Source organism: Diceros bicornis, chromosome 10 (genome assembly GCF_020826845.1).
Source record: "Diceros bicornis minor isolate mBicDic1 chromosome 10, mDicBic1.mat.cur, whole genome shotgun sequence".
NCBI classification, from domain to species: Eukaryota; Metazoa; Chordata; class Mammalia; order Perissodactyla; family Rhinocerotidae; genus Diceros; species Diceros bicornis.
The window spans coordinates 8,056,885-8,074,680 of NC_080749.1; the positions used below are offsets into that span (position 1 = coordinate 8,056,885).

The 17,796-nt window shown below is 40.1% G+C and overlaps 1 protein-coding gene across 3 annotated transcripts in view; it reads right to left on the reverse strand.

Annotated features, from left to right (window-relative positions):
• Window positions 1-17,796, reverse strand: part of CNTNAP5 (contactin associated protein family member 5) — a 757,303-nt gene that overhangs the window by 105,951 nt on the left and 633,556 nt on the right. For all 3 annotated transcript variants that reach the window (XM_058548782.1, XM_058548783.1, XM_058548784.1), the window contains one exon: window positions 12,220-12,438. In XM_058548782.1, coding sequence (XP_058404765.1) covers window positions 12,220-12,438 — 219 coding nt within the window. The remainder of the gene's footprint in view (window positions 1-12,219; window positions 12,439-17,796) is intronic.

The window sequence follows — 17,796 nt, forward strand, 5'->3', positions numbered from 1 at the left end:
ACATACTCAAGGAAAACTCCTTTGTGGAGTACCCTTTTCTTGGAAAAACACTGAATGTGCCAGATCGGGCTGCTATTTCACAAAAATAAGCAGTGTAGCACTACCTCGCTCACTCTCTTTTTTGTGAACTTGGAGTAACTGTTTTCTATATGAACGACTTTGCCTAAAGTCAATAGCCAACTGAAGTACAGGTGCATTTACCACCTAGATTTCAAATTCTAAAGTGGTAGCAGGTTTAGCACACACATGATGAATAAAAACAAATATGCTAACCATCAGTTATCTTCTGTTTTTATTCTGCCTGGTCAACTGACAGAATCTTGGTACTAGAAGGAAATCTCAGTGGAGACTTTAATTCCAAAATGTGATTTCCTTTAAGACAAGGCATGCATCTGGTTAAGTTTTGCCAGAAAGAGTGATCTCTTGCTTATGAATCAATAAGCACACATTATGTCATAACATATTAACTGGTACTAACTGGATGTCTAAAAGGTAAAATAATGCTAGTAATAGTCAATTTGAACTCAAAGTTTACTTTTTATTAAGCGCCTTCTACATGTTGTGCTTCACAGGTTTTTCTGATTTAACCTTCACTACAAATTGTGGTACCCCAAACAGAACATCAAACCTCAAAAAATTGGACAAGAGCTTGTTGATAACTTGGAATCAGTTAGCAACAGATTGAAATCATTTCCTTGTTTGGTAAAAAAAAAAATTCTGTGAAAAATTTTTGAAGAACAATTAAGCAACATGTATCAAGAGCCATTAAAGCATTATTATCATCGGCCGTACTCTACATTTTTAAGAAAATATCACATATGGAGCAGAGGGAGAATTTTACCCAGAAATATTTAATTTAGCTTTATAGCTAGTCCTTACAAATACTTCATTATTTGCACACATAGTATAGTTGTATACTTATAAGATTTCCCCCCAAAATAATAATGACAAATTGTTAAGAATGTGGATGGATATAAACAACAATACATAAAATCAATAATGGTCCTATATAGCAATAATAACCAATTAGAACATGTAATAGCAAGGAAAAAAATCCTACTTAACAACAAAACATCTAGAAATTAACTTATCGAGATCTGCATCTGAATAAAGAAAACACAATTTTACCTTGGATCCTAAAGAATAAATAGATAGAACATGTTTTTGTATGATTTAGTAATGTATAGTTATTCTTTTTAATGCAATAAAATCTTTAATATTAAAATATACTCTGTAAGTGTGATGTTGATGTGATACTTGAAAAAAAAACTATGTAAATAAAACAGAGTGGGAAATCCAGAAACACACTCTTTATAAAGACAGATTTTATACATTATAATATGTACCGGAGTTATAAGTAACTAGGTAAAAAGAGGAACCCTACAATCCTACCTGAAAACCTTAAGCAAATTCCAGACTCATTAAAGACATAAAGGTAACAACAAACAAAACAACAAAACAAACAAAACTAAAAATATTAGGTAAAACACTATATAGCAGTTTAAAATAACATGCTATTCATATTGATGTGCTAAGGTTATTATGGCATATGTTAAGTAAAAAAGCAAACAAAAACAAACAATAAAACAGCAAGCAAGGTGTAGTATAATACATACAAGTATGTTGTTTTTGTAAATATGCCCACAAATAATAATATTGTACGGTGTTTCCTAAGGAGACTTCGATGTATGTAAGTACCTCGAATGATGTCTGGAAAGTCTCATACTGTGCTAATACTGGTTACCCCTGAGAAGAGTACTAGGATGTATTATTGAATAATTTTACAGTGAACACATATTTGTGTATTGATTATATAATTAAAATAAATCTTTTCACTATGTGTATAATGTTGTTGGTCTCCTTTTTCTAAAAGTAACTTAAGAAATCATTTATTATATCAAATTTCAAAAGAAGTTCCTCACTCTAGAATTATGTATATCTCTAAAAACCCTTTATGAAACCATACTATATTTGAATATTAGGGAACACCCTTCCAAGGATCAGCAGGTTTCTGCCTGGGTGTGGGATGGAGTGTGCATGGAATGTTCATCTTGCTACTTGGGTTTTCTGCAAAGAGAGTTTTTTTTTTAAGACTATAGGCCAAAAACAAATATTTGCCTTCTCTTTAGCAGAATGGTGTCAGGGCACAACATTTTGCCCAGACAGAGTGCTATATGTGCATTCTATGGAAATCTCTATTTGGTTATTATTAACAATTCATGAGGAGAGGAAAGATACAGCAAGCACTTGAATTGTGCCTCTGTTTCTGTGGCTAATGTGGAGCAACAGGGAACCAATCCCACTGCAGTTCAAGGGCACTGATTTAGTGATCCAACAGTCTCACCAAAGAATCCTCTGAATTATTGCTTGGCATATCATTTGGACATACTCCTGAGAGAACACCAAGATGATGGGGCAGGAGAGTTCCCCCTGCTCCTAACCACAGAGTCTGGAATAGCCACAAGAGCCATTTGAATAAAAGGACCATCTCCCATCTCACAAAGATGAGAGCCAATTCACACCTCATTATGCTCCTTCTGCCAATGTTTTTGAAGATGAAAAACCACTGATAAAATCACTATCAAAAACAGCCTTTAACGAGAAGAGTTATAGAAGACTCTTGTGAAAGAGAAGAGATCGCTGCCCTCTGTACGAGGAATTGGATAAGAAATACCATATAGGCTTCTTCTCTAGGATCAGCTGGAAGATCTACCTTCTTCTTCTGGGCTGGCTGCCTGGCCAAGGCATTGCCCAGTTGGCAGCAGTGTCAGGATTTAATGGATGCCTGGAACCCTGGCAATCACTCTGATTAGTTTTCTCTGGGGTGGCATCGCCGAGAACAGATATTCCCCCAGAAGCTGAACCACACACTCATTCAAAAAAATAAGTAGTAGAATAAAAAGCTATATTTATATTCTTTAAGAATATTCCCTAACAGTCTCACCTGACCCAGAGTGATTTTATGGGTGAACCCAAGAGACTCGGAAATACAAAGGAGCCTACAATTCACTAAAAGGATAGCAGCAATGGCAGTTCAGGGCCAACTAGTTCTCACAATCCAATCCATTAACATTGTCATGACATTTTGATGCATTCGTGGAGTAAGTGCTTTGGGACTCTTTCTCATTCCAGCTCCCTTTGTGGACGTGATGCTGCAATGTGACTAGAGACACATCATCAAATGTCAGTAGCAACTCTCTCTCATCAGAAAAATTAGCTGAAACTTGGGAATAAAGCAAAAAACATGGATGATGTTTCACCCATAGAGATGCAAATAATTTCTTCCCAGTATAACAGATAACTCCAAAGATGGCCCATTGAACAACAAATTTTTTATTTAACCCAATTTTATCCTAACTTTTTTGTTGTTATTGAATTTCCTATACACATCCTAGCTTTTCAGTTGCTCTCTGAACTGGTCATAGCATCTCACTGGCTTCCTCATTAAATAATGAGTTAAATTAAATCTCTGATTCATGTTCATTTTCTATTGGCCCAAGACTCATGATTTTACCTCTTTGAAGATTATATTTTAACACATACTACTAGTATTAGTTAAAATGGTGGTACTTTTATTATTAGAAAGTATAAAACTGTGATGGAAAGGTCTTGATCCCACCATGCACAATGACTGGGACATAGTAATATTAATAATAATAATAATAAAATATTTAGAGGGCTTTCAGTCTTTTGTAAAGAGGAAGCAAGCTGGACACAGTAACATCTACATTTGCCTGCTGAGAATGCAGGCACTCACAGAAGTTAAATGGCCTTCCGGAATAAGAGGAAGGAAGCAAGGAAGCTTTGCTAAAGAGAAGGGAGGAGAAAAAATGAGGGTGAATAGACAAAGGGACAAAAAATAATGGAACCAGAGCTAACACATTAGCATGCTCTGGAAAAAAGGGAACGCTATAGACATCACAGATCCCAGAATACTGGAGGTATTGTAAAAAGAATGGAAACTCACATATATTTAACCCATCCACTGCCCTCCACTATAGCTTCTAGAGTGGGGCTCCTATAGGGCAAGAACTATTTCTTATTCAAGGTCGTGTAAGGGGGCAACCAGTGAGCCTACACCTAAATCTGGCCTTCAGGGCAACAATCTCACCCTAACAGTAGTCCCAATCCCCAGATGTTTGATGAATTAATTTCTCTGGGAAGGGATATGGGGATGAAAGGAGGGAGGGAGGGATCCCTGAGAAAAAAGAATTTTGAGGATAGGCTGGGGAATGGAAAGCAGAAAGACATGTGTCCCCATTGTTGAGAGGAGCACCATCTCACTATTTTAAGACACACCCAAGCTCAAAGCAGGGCTCTGTTGCAATGTAGATGGTGGCAGGGAATGTAAGGTTCTGAGGCTTCTATAGGAAGTGGCCACTTGTAGGCACACGAATAGGCAACAAAGCAGGAAAGTACTGGTCTCCCTGAGCTTCTGGACATTTGGGCTTCAGTTGTACTCTGAGAAACCTGAATAAGTGAGTGATTGGCTAAACCAAAGTGAGAGAGAGGCTTTCTACACACCAAGCGTGTGCACACATCCCAGGCTGCCTTCTAAGGATGTATTCCCTTAGAGATAGTACTAAGACTCATGTTAACCTCATTTTCCCAATATAAGAAAGAGAGATCATCACACAATGTATAGAGCATAGAGTCTGGAACTTGCCTCTAGGTAGACTTAGGAGTGGCATCCCCTTTTCCCTGCTCTTCTCTCTTGGATATACACCCCATATACCACAGTATAAAGGGCCTGTCTTAAAACCTCTCTTCCTCATAGCCTGTACTCCTTAAATAGTGAATGGATCTTATTCATTTTCATGTCCCCATCACCTAGCCCAGGGCTGATAACAGAGTATGAATGACCTTATATTTGTTAAATAAATTATGTTAAAAAAAAATGTGAGAAAAAAGAGAAAGAAGGACAGAGCAGCAATTGGAAGGGCTGGATCAGACACCCTGCAACACTTCCTCCCAAATCCAGCAGAATGATGCAAACGCCAGTCTCAGAACCTCTTGGCCTTTAACGAGTCTTTTGGACAAGGAAGTAGGAGAGGAGGAGGCTGATAACTGGGAGAATAAAGAATAAAGTTCACTTAAGAAAATTATTTCAATTAAAAAACATGGAACATGGTTTGGCTTTTTGCTGCTGCTTTATTCAGAGCACAGGCCAAGATGAGGGCAGTAGCTGAGGATCATGACTGCTCAGCTGGCCCTGTAAATGTGTGATGGATGTTGCTGGCTTTCAGTTTATTTCATGAGACTTATAGTATCACTGAATCACAAATGGAGGGTCCACCTCTGGTCTGAGGACATACCCTCACTACCAGATCTTATGGGATTCTCCATAAGAAAGTTTGTCTTCATCAACCAGAGCAGAGGGAAAATAATAGCAACTACAATACGAATCCAGCAATAACACCTCCAAAGCAAGCTTGTGTGTACCATACAACAATTTGAAAACGTGGTTTTGAAAATTCCTTTACCTTTGGAGTTGGTTGCAAAGACAATGGCAGTTGTAACTTCCCATTTTATGAAGGCCTTACTCCAACTTTTGAGGCATTCATACATCAGATAGACTACCATATGGGGACACTTTTGCTGATTTGTGCAAAGAAGGGATAAAACCCAGTGTGCAGCAGGCTCCCTCTCCTGGGAGCTATTACACCAATTGAATGTGTCCTGTAAATGTCAAACCTCCCAAATTTCCAGGCAAAGGAGTGCCTCATTATCCTATTGAGGCGAGGACACAAACCATTTCCCATTTGAAATGGTCTTTTGCTTGCAACTTTCATTTAATAAACTTTAATAGGGAATTCCAGGTGGGAGAAGGAAATGTCCATTACCACATTCAGTTTTCTCAACTGATTTGTGAGTTATTGATTATTAAGTTCATTGGGCAGATGGAATAACTGAGGCTCAGAAATAACTTTCCTAAAACCATAAAGCTAGTGGTGGAAGGGCCAGCATTTAGAACTCTGCATTCATTCACTCTCATTAATTCATTAGACATTTATTGAATGCTAAGTATATGAGAGAACCTACACTAGGCTCAAGGATGTAAAGAAAAATTAGATGCTAGATCTGCCACAAGAAACCACTAGAGGGGAGAGAGGCAATAATCAGGTCATTATGACCCAGCATGATGGGTCTGCTCATAGAGGTAGAGGGAGGGGTAGGGAGTACACTCTCTGTGAGAAGATAGTTCATCTGAGTCATCAAAAATCTCTACCTTCAATGAAGAGGAGTCTGCCAGGTAGATCAGGGGTGGGAGTGTCCATCCTAGCTTGACAGAAAGGATCATCAAAAGGGTGTGAGTCAAAACAATGCAAACTCTATTTAGCTTTAAAGAGTTTTTTGGAGAAGAAGGTAGAAAAAGAAGAGGAATTATTTTATGGATAATCCTCGGGATTACCCTTGGGAAGAATAAAAAATAAATTTTACTTAAGAAAATTACTTTGATTAAAAAAAGTGTGTATGCGTGTGTTGCACAAGAAATCTATACGTTTCTCCCTCTGGTTGGGTTCTAGAGCAAGCAGGCTGTGCGATGGAGGTAAAAGGGCAGGACGTCTTTTAGGGGAGCTCTTGGGAACCTGACCTGTGAGCAGGAGGGGAAGGAAGCAGGAGTGAGCGGAGGAGAAGTGAGCTTCGGTGCAGGCCTGACAACAGTCTAAAACAGCCCCATGGAGAGGGCTGGAGCTAGAAAAACCCATCAGAGATGTACTTCCTTGTGCCAAAATGGCTCAGCCTTTACACCTTGGACTCAACTGGTCATTGCATGTGGACCCCTCTGGGAAGGATGTGACCTCGTCCAGGCGTTTTTTTGCAGCTGAGGCAGCCCCGAAGGGGCAGACAGATGGAGACCCTCTGGCAACAGCACTCCCAGTGGCAGGGCGATAAGTCCTTCTTGAAGGGGGACCTGGGCAGTGCATCCCAGCATCTACTACAGGTTCCTAAAGCACTCTACACACCGTGGACAGGGCCTGAGATGACTGTCACTCGTTAGCCTGAGACCTGGATGATGAAGCAGGAAGCCAAATTAAAACTTGGCACTTCTCACTCCTTCTACAAAATTGCTTTCCTCTATTCAAGTGGCTTTGAAGCCAAATCCCTTTCTCCCTGGATCAAAAGAAACTTGGTAACAAAATGAGAACAGAGTGTAAATCTGCCAATAACACTCTGTAGAAGGTTTTGACTACATCTTCTTCCCTCCATCACTCTGCTCAAGGGCTTTCTCACCTCCATGTCTGAGCCGTCAGCTTTGCCACGAAAGCCTTGGAGAAATGGAAACAGGCTCACTGGGCTGCAGGCAGCATGGCAGCATCAGCATGCCTCTCTGAGTCTGCTCTTTTCTAACCTGGAGTTTCCCTCGTAGTCCTGTTCACATCAGCTCAACGGTACCTTGGCTTTAGAAAAGGCACAAACAACTTCTCACCTCCTGACTGGGTCTCAGATTGGGCCCTTGAACGTCCAGGGAGTATGGTTTTATTTTCCAGAAAGATATGGCTCAAGTTTATTTTTATAGTTATCACTCTAGCTCCACATAAACAGTGCTGTCCTAATTTTTTCTTTCTTCACTGAGTTATAAAGTTTGAGGACCGGCAATGCCAGAGGAATCAGAATGACTGCTTCTAACACTGAGTGTTTGTGTGGTCTAAATTGCATCGCTTCCCTCCCTGGGCTGCATAAGAACATGATATCATACTGCACTCTCCTTTAAAAAAGACAGTATGACTCTTGATGTGTCTTGCCAAAGGCAAAAAGAAAAAAAACAGAAATCAAACCAAACAAGAAAACTCTGCATTCTCCTTCAATTGCCCATTATCAATCCAGTGCAGACCAGTATACGATGAAATGAGCTTCATTTAAAGCATAAGAGGCTGTAGATAAATATTTCAAAAAAGTTTCTGGAATATTAGGGGCCAGAGAACACTAAAATGGGCTATTGGGATAGGTTAAATGTTTTCAACTCTCAACTTCTTCCAGAAGAGAGAACATTTTGCTGAAGGGGAGATTTAATTCTTCATTTCTCTGAATACAAATATAGAACCTATGTTCTTTCAAAACACTTTCAAACTATAAGAATCTGATTTGGTAGAGCAGTGGTGTTGGGGGAGGAAAATGCATGACAAACCAGGTGATTCTTCTTCATTGTTTTTTTCATTGTAGAAGCAATTATTGAGTGGCTAATGGATGCTCCTCTAGGTACTCGCTAGTCAGCAACGAAGCAAAGCATTCATGTGACTTGCCTGCTAGCGTTCTGAGGTCTCTTACTAACTTCTTAAACTAATCAGAACAATTTCTCTTATTTAATTATTATGGGGAATATCAGAAATCATGTATTAATTCTTTTACTAAGAAAATGATTCAAGCATATTTGACATTTAACTTGGAAAAAATAAACATTTTTGGTAAATTAGACGTTATAGTCAGGAATTTCTATGATGTTGAAAAGACAATTATTCCTTCACTTTTTGTTTCACTATTGACATTATGATAAGCATCATCCTCCATGTGCAATGGCTTTATGTAATACATATGCCTGCCAAAATGTGATTTTCTAGTTATTTCTTAACGTGAAAATGATGTATACCTCCTCCTGTGCCATAAGATACATTATATCTTCTCAAGTAGAAAACTCTGCTGGCCTGCATCAGGAAAGCCATTCTCATGTGGCACTCACATGGAAAAATATAAGTGACTATTCCACAGAGAGACTCTGTGGTAGCTAGCTCATCTGTGAGGTCGCTTTTTGCCACAGAGCACCAGTTTATGAGGTGCTGGAGCACAAAGTTAATGTGGGCTGCCTTGCCTGGCTTCATCACTGACCTCATCAAGTTTGACATGCTTCACCTGAAAATAGGAATAATGATTCCCCACCAGCATGGAAGCAGGAGCAGCATTTTGGGGGATATCTTCAACTTTATGATTTACCAAGTCAGTGTAGTATTTTCCCCAAGGAGCTGTAAGTTGGGAGTAACTTCAGCCTATTTTGACACAAATAAAGCATCAGGGCCAAGAAAAAGGTCCAAGACAAAAAAAGTAGAAGGAAGTAAAGTCACACAAAAATGAGACTCACTGGCCCACTTCTTTACAAAATTTCCACTCTATAATTGCAGCGTATTTGGAAAAATGCAACCTCAATTTTGGGGAGAATGAGACATTTTCCTTGCTGTTACATACACATGAGCATGAGGATAAGGATGACTGTCACACCTAATATATACATGGAGATAGCAGATCCTCAAGGTGTGAAAGATCAGTCACCAGACTCTTCCTTTTCATTCTGAAGATAAAGACAATGAGTACACTTAGGCTGGTTGTTTTTCGACCAAGGTCCCAGGGCCTGTTGGCAGTTGACCTGGAATACATACCCAGATCTCTTCATTTCACTTTCAGCAATGGATGCTGGTTCTTGGATTTCTCCTGCCTCATTCTCATATCGACTGGCACATTAGTAGAACAAAGCAGAGGAGTGATACCTCCAAGAGTTTCAAAGATGAGACAACCACAAGCTTGCAGCATACATTTCAGAAGCTGCGTGTTATTAAATTTCTCCTAGTCTGCTAAAGAAATGTGACCAGTGAGATGGCATGGCTGCAAATGTCCCTAACTATCATGGTAATAAAAGCCTAAAGTTAAAGTATTGATTCTGGGAATCCAGCATGCATTGACTCACATATCAGCACTTCAACTTGTCACATTTCAGTGACAGGGGCAGGGCTAAGAGGTACATGGTCTTCTAAAATTCAACTCGTTTCTGGCACTCAGGAAGCATTCACGAGCACAGCAGCAGTGCCAGTGATTACAATGCTGAACAATGCTCTGTTTTGATTGAAAGATCCTTCAGTGGCTAAAGGTATCTAGACAGACATATCCAAATTAATATTTAAGTACTGCCACATTCAATCTATCCCAGTAAAGAAGTGCACACCAGTGATAGCTTTTTCTGCCTCGCAAATATAAATATCCAGTGTCTCTAAATTTCTAAATGATAGAGAATGTAATTCTTCATTTTGGCTGCTATAGCTAAGCAGAGGGTTTTTTTTTTTAACCACTGAATTATACAAAATGGAAACATTGGAACTTCAGCTTTTTTGGCCACCTGACATTTCTAAATCGGCAAATTGCTGAACACTAAACAACAAAATTCAAACCAACAGACTAAAATGTCCTCCAACAGCAGTTTTTCTTCTTCAAGTACATTAAGACAAATTCAATAAAGCACAGTAACATCTGAGATGGAATTTATCGGAGAGAAACATAAGAGAAGCAGGTGCTCTCGCCGCAGCTGACCTTGGCTCCAGCTCGAGCAGGACACCTCCCCCAGACCCATCGACATGCTCTTACAACTCATTGCATTCGTGATCAATTTGACCGAAACGTCTGGAGATAAAAACCTGCCGTGAAACACAGCTGCCTCTTCTCCCTTCTGACTTGAACAAAATTGATCACATATTCAGGCCAGATGATAACTTCATAGCTACATGAAATTTGTATGAAAGGAAAAAAAAGTTATTCCATCTTTATATACACCTTTCAGCCAGAAAGATTCATAAGTACTGCCTGAAGATAAATTAAACTTTGGCATGGAATATAATTTATGAAAATTGCAAACTACTTGAATTAATTCCACCAAAAAAGATACTAAATCTTGATGACTAGCAAACTTCTTCAGAGAAATAAAATGTGATGTTTAAATAGAAGTAAAACAGCAATATAAATTAAAAAAAATATTTTTAATAGTAAATCATGTCACTTATGTAGTTTATTAATTAAGTAAATGCCTTGTCATCATAAAATTGCTTTTAATCACTTATATATCAGCTTCTGCCGGATATGTAAAACATGACAGATGAGGAAAGAAATGTGATTCCTGCTGAGAAGAGAGACTATAACATGTTCTGTTACTTCTTTTCTTCTAGCTGGTGGACTCTTAGTGACTGCTTTCTTTCCTCAGAGGTAAAAATTGCACAAACCCAAATTTAAAGAAGCAGGTAAGAAACCCGCTTTCTTTAGAAATTGATGGCTGATAACATTCCATGACTAGCAGCAAAGTTATTTAGTGAGAGAGTTGGTAAAATAAATAAATAAATAAGGAAGGAAAATTAAATCCGGGTTGACTGGCAAATTTTGGCACTTATTTATATCACTGTTCTAAGCATCTGAACTTGAAGTTTTATATAAGAGAAGCCTCTTTACTTTGATAATATTAGAATATCCCTAACATTTATAGCTCTATTTTGTACTTGAAAGCTTTACAAGCCCTGCTCAACCCAGTTTCAAAAAACCCTTTCTGAATTATAGCTATAAGGCTGATCTTTCCTACCCAGACTAATGTGGCTAAATTCATTCTCTCTCTCTCTCTCTCTCTCTCTCACACACACACACACATACACACACAACACACACATGACTGTGAGCTCCTTGAAAAGCAGTGACATTGCATAATTCATCTTTCAATCCCCAGCATTCAACAAGGTGTCTGACTTATTTTAGGTACTTAGCGACTATTTATGGAATTAATTAATTAATTAATGGCTCAGTGAATGACATCTGAGCCTTTCCAGTCTCCACTACCAGCAGTAGCAGCCAGTTTAGAAGAACAACTTGTCTAAAGGTTGATTCTGAGTGTCACAGAGGGAGTGACCAGTGGGGAGATATCTCAAGATCCGGGCTGCCTTTCTGTGCAACTGTAAGGCAGTCACTAAGTGAAGTGATTTCAGGGAATATCAAAGAAGCCCCCAGTTTAAAAAATAGTAGTTCTTTCCCCTACCATATTACTGATGACTGGAATTCCTTTGAGATGGTGCAACATATTTCGTTCCACTGTTATTGTTATTGATAATTACCAGGAGTCAGGTATCACTAGGAAGAGGGAAGGGCGGCCCGCTGACTTAGAGTCGACACCTACTATGATGTAAATAGCTCATATATCCTTTTGCTAAGAGTAGATTTTGATTATAAGCATGAAAAATAAAAGAGGTCTCTGGACATCTGACAACTTCAAAATTTGCTAAGGAGTGGCATAATCTTTTATTGCTGTGGTTGATGAAGCTAGAAAGGAAGAATTTGCAAAATTAAATGTATAACTATAAATGCCTTATGATATATTTTAATCATTTCCCAGGTCTACAATAAAATAGCAGTTTTCCTTGGGCCTGGTAACATAGTGGTGTTGTAGGATTTTTAGCACAAAGGGCACCTTAAGATGTCCCCTACCTACAAACAACTGGCTATTCAGCTGCAATCGGAAATGTCCCTCCTCCGAAGTCTCCCTCGTCATCCTTGGGAGGCTGTCCACCTGCAGTGAGGTCTCCTTCAGGTTCCTCTCAGCCCGGACGTAATGCCATTGGTTGTCATTCAGAAGAGACGGAGACTGGACTACAAGCTCTACAGGGCCATTCCCAACATCAATGGCAAAAGTGATCTCAGAAGGAGCTGAAACCAAAAAGGGAAAGAGGAAGAAGGATGAAGGGAGCTGTCAGTGTGTTTAGGGCAAAAGCATATCCTGAATGAATAGTATAAATGATTGCAAGTCAATAGTTAGGTGGAGAGGACTTCTATTGAAATCCCTGCAGTACTGCAATTACCATTAATGGTGACAACTACCAAATCCTAAGTCTGAAGTTCTTTCATTTTGCCCAGTTGGTCCTCATTGTGAGAATTCTGGAAATAAGATAGGAACCAGGGCCACAAATGCTGATCTGTTAAACATGCATCAGTGCCAAGGTTCTGGGTTTTCTGGGTCTATTCCATCTTCAATTGTGTCCTCCTAGATATCCATAGGTACTGAGTTTGCAAGGCAGCTCTACCCCTACAGGGAAAAGACCTACACCCTGGAAAGTCCACTGTTGTTCTCCTCTTCTCCATGTTATTTCATTAACACATGTGATACAAACATTCACGCAATTACTATGACTCAAAAAAAAAAAGGAGGCTCAAAAGTTTAAGCGTCTTGTCCAAGGAGACATCATTGCAACTGGCAGTGCCTAGAATCAAACCTAAGCCCCCATCCCACATTGGGCTGCTTCTGTGACTCTATATACCCCTCTATAATAATCTGCAGATCACAGAAGCCAGGTCGCAGCCAGTCAGGGGTAATAATACCTCTGATGATGATGGTGGTGGTAGTGGTGGTGATGGTGATGGTGAGGGTGATGGTAGAGATGGTGGTGGTGGTGGCGGATGATGGTGATGGTGGTGGTGGTGGTGGTGGTGGTGGTGGTGGTGGTAGTGATGGTGATGGTGATGGTAGTGGTGCTGGTGGTCACGGTGGTGGTGATGGTGGTGATGGTGACGGTAGTGATGATGGTGGTAGTGGTGGTGATGGTGGTGGTAGTGATGATAGTGACGATGGTGATGGTGATGGGTGTGGTGGTGGTGGCAGTGTTGATATAACCATTCATAGAAAGAGAGAGAGAAGTAGCAGCAGCCCAGTAGGTACAATGAACTGTACATACTCTGCCAGACACTGTACTAAGCACTACCGTGGATTTTCTCATTTTAATCTTCAAAACAACCCTATGAGAAAGATGTCATTTTTATTCCCATTTCATGGATGAGAAAATTAAAGTTCAGAGAAATAGAACTAATTGGTCAAAGTTTCCCAGATAGCAAATAGAATCTGACTCCAAAAGTAGAATTCTTCACCATCTTTCTTTATTGAGAAGAGGAAAGTTGAATTTGTCATTTTTACAGAAGCGTGTTCTAAACCTGAAGGAAGTGGAGAGGTAAATTATACATTGAGGTTCAAGAGAAGACAGTCCCCTTTCAGTAACTGGAGCCTTCGTATGCCAGACCTTCCCTTCCCTCTCAGCACCTTGTGCTGGCCACCTCTCCTTTACCCCCAGAGCAGGACATGGTTATTTATTTGACAAAGTCATCAACTGCTAGATCTGAATTATCAGCAATACCAAAAGTCACTCTGGACCTTTCCCTCCCCAGCCTTTAAGCCCTAACAGAAAGCCAGCCTCAGTATACGAAACCCCTAATATGTGGAATTTCAGGTAACTCTGAGAGCTTGAATGGTTTTGCATTCTGCTGAATGTGAGCCCTGACCTTAAGGAGAGGCAATAAAGTAGAGGCCTTAAAAACGGAATCTGAGAGCACGGACTCTGGAGCCACTGTGACCTAAGGCAAGTTTTCTCTCTCGTCACGCCTCAGTTTTCTCATTTGCAAAATGAGAATAAAAACAGTACCTAATTGTCATGTTGTTTATAAATAAATCCTGATGAAGTTCTTAGAACTATGCCTGGTACATAGGATGTGCTAAGTCATGGCTATTGTTATTATTACCATAGTGGCATGGTTCACCAACCCAGGTAAATTGGTTTTGGCTCATAAACCTGTGCATTAAAGGAAGCAGAATTAAGGGAACAAATTGGGTTCAATAATTAAAAAATTGAATAAGAGCGAAGGTGGCCCTTTGAGCCTTTCCTTGTTTCTTGTTTCGGCCACTGATGCCATTTCAAAACCTCCCACACCTTAAGATCAAAAAAACACTTACTGATAGATGACTGGGTCCTAGATTTATTTCTCTCAACAGAACAGTGGTAAAGATTGGTGAGAATTGGAGGGAAGGAACGTTAAAGATTTTGCTAAAAGACTTCTTGCAACGTTGGTCTTGTGGATATCAAGGAGGGCGGAGGGTTTGCTGCACCATCATCGGCCCACTACCCCCTGCCACCCCCACCTCCATGCTAGGTTTCCTGTCTGTGCTTTGCTCTGCTCCAAGATTTATCCCCCTGTTGAGTAATGATCTGTTTACGGTCTGTCTCCCCCACCAGTCTGCAAACTCTTGATGAACACCTCATTTATTGGACACCCAGCACCTAGCACCAGGCCTTGTATACAGGAAGCTCTCATCAAACTAAAGGTTCATTCATTAAAACATTGTTACACTGCACATGCAAATGTGATTTTGCAATTTTAGATTTTTTTTTTTTAGTTTTATACCAAGGTATTCGGTTTCTTGGAAAATCTTTTAAAATTATTATTGTTCAACTTATTTGTCACTATTAAAGACCTACTATGTTCAACCCACTCCTCTTAGAACTGGGAGAGAATCAGTGAAATGCAATAATAATAAGTATATTTATTGAGTGCTTACCATCAGCCAGGCATTCTGCTAAGCATTTTTCATGAATCAATTCACTTAAGTCTCAGTACAACCTTATGAGACAGGTAATATTTCACAGATGAGGAAACTGAGCCATAGAGAGCTGATAAGTTGCTCCAACCCAGATGGGACAGAGTCAGGATTTTAAATCCAGGTGATGTATCTCCGGAGCTCACTTTTTTTGTTGTTTTTTGGTGAGGAAGATCGGCCCTGAGCTAACATCTGCCAATCCTCCTCTTTTTGCTGAGGAAGACTGGCCCTAGGCTAACATCCATACCCATCTTCCTCCACTTTATATGAGACGCCGCCACAGCATGGCTTGCCAAGGAGAGCGTTGGTGCACACCCGGGATCCGAACCGGCGAACCTCGGGCCACTGTAGTGGAGCGCGTGCACTTAACCACTTGCATCACTGGGCCAGCACCTGGAGCTCACTTTTTAACCCACTTTTCCTGTGACTAAACCTCCAACCTTGAAACCTATGCAGTTCCCTTGGGCGGTCAAAGCTAGAATATACAATATAGGAGCCTGGATACAATTGAATGAAAAAAATGTAAGTAAATGGATGATATATCCAACACTGGCTAGTGACTTTGTGGACAGAACATCTGAGGCAAACACAAGCTACCACTCACTTGCTGAAGGGATGGACACAACTCAATGACCCCGGATGGGAAGGCCGGAGGGCCTGTGGCATCATTAGCGCTATCGTGAATCTATCTTCTGACCTCTTCTTCCCCCAAGCGTCTGAAAAATACCTTCCCTCATTAGCTACTCTCTTACGGTTCAAGACAAAGCTAAGGAGTCACTTTAGCCTTTCAGTGGGTTTTTACCAAGCCAGGCACTGTGCTAGGCACTGAGAACGCAAGGATGAATGAAACAAAATGAGCTCACAGGGTACTTTTGAGAAGATTGACGAAGAGCAGGAACGTTAAGTGGAGGAAAACGCCACAAGCATCAGAGAGTGTCTACCAAGTACTCCTAGGAGGTGAGAAGAAGCCTTCTAAGGAAAGTCTCCTGTATAATGTTCTTCCTGACTTTGGCAGGAACAATTGACCACTGTGCCCCATAGAGAATTCTCCATAGGGTCTGCACAGCACTATTGCCTGCAGCACTCAGCCCTGAGCTTCATGAAGACGAACTGAGACTCCATTTCTGTGCTCTTGACCCCTACTCCTTGCCAGGTGTGCAAGAGATCTCAGTGACCATCTATGTAACAAAGAAGAAGTTGCAAGGCCTTAATGTAGTCATTTAACCTCTCCGACTTTCCACGTATTCATCTGTAAAATGAGAAATATGCACTAAACGAAATGTCATTGAACTTTTTACAAGACATGAATTCTTTGAGGATCTAATGGCAGCTGTGGTTCCTGTCTCCAAAAAAAGGCACATACAGTTTTCCATAAAATTTCAAGGACTTTCTGAATGTCCTATGCTTTAAATCATGGAGAAAAAAAATTCCATTTTCTCTTGAGTCCTAACATACTTGGTTCTTAAGGCAGTTTCGCAAAGCAGAGTAGGTAGTTGCTCTAAGGAACAGAGACGACTGGTTGAAACCTGGATTTTGACTTTCTTACTAGCTGTGTGACTCTGAGCGCACATCATTTACCTTCTCTAGGCTCACCTTCATCATCTGCATATTGGAATATGAGTTAAACAATGAAAATCATAGTACAATAGCTTGATGATCACAGATAGAATTTTTTGAAAACACAATGAAATAATGAATGTAAAGCATTTAGTAGAGTGTCTAATCAGTGTTTAACGTGACAATTTAGTATAAATGGAATTATTAGTAGTATTAATTTTTACTATTCCTGAGCATCTGAGAATTGTATCTCTAATTTAATATCACATTTGGTAATATTCTTTTTTTTTTTTGTGACGAAGATCAGCCCTGAGCTAACATCCATGCTAATCCTGTTCTTTTTGCTGAGGAAGACCGGCTCTGAGCTAACATCTATTGCCAATCCTCCTCCATTTTTTTCCCCCCCAAAGCCCCACTAGATAGTTGTACATCATAGTTGCATGTCCTTCTAGTTGCTGTATGTGGGACATGGGCTCAGCATGGCCGGAGAAGCGGTGCCCCGGTGCGCGCCCAGGATCCGAACCCGGGCCGCCAATAGTGGAGCGCGCACACTTAACCGCTAAGCCACAGGGCCGGCCCTGTAATATTCTTGATGTGATACCTCTGAAAACCAGAACTCAAATCAATCTCTCTCTCTCTCTCTCGCTCTCTCTCTCTCTATATATATATATACACACATATATATATACATACATATACATATGCATATGTGTATATATATGTTATATATATATTCTTCACTTTTCCCAAGGGCTTGAAGGCTAGTACAGTATGCCACCCCAAAATAGGCCACTTTAGCATAAGGATTATTTTGAGCTAAAGACAATTGAGAAGTAGCAGAGACAAGGAAAGCTCTCTGCCATCCTCCTATTTGTGTAAAAGCAGGACTCACATTCTCAGAGAAGTCCCTTCTCCCCTCTCTACCAAGAGAAGGAAAGTTAATTGCCTGAAGACAACTGTAGATCCTATCAGCCTGGAGATGGCACCAGAGAAATCTACATAACAAACTTTACTAACTAGCATTTATCTCTGCCATTAGAAGCCTAAAACTGCCTTCCATTGTCCTATCATTCCTCTATACATTTATTGTT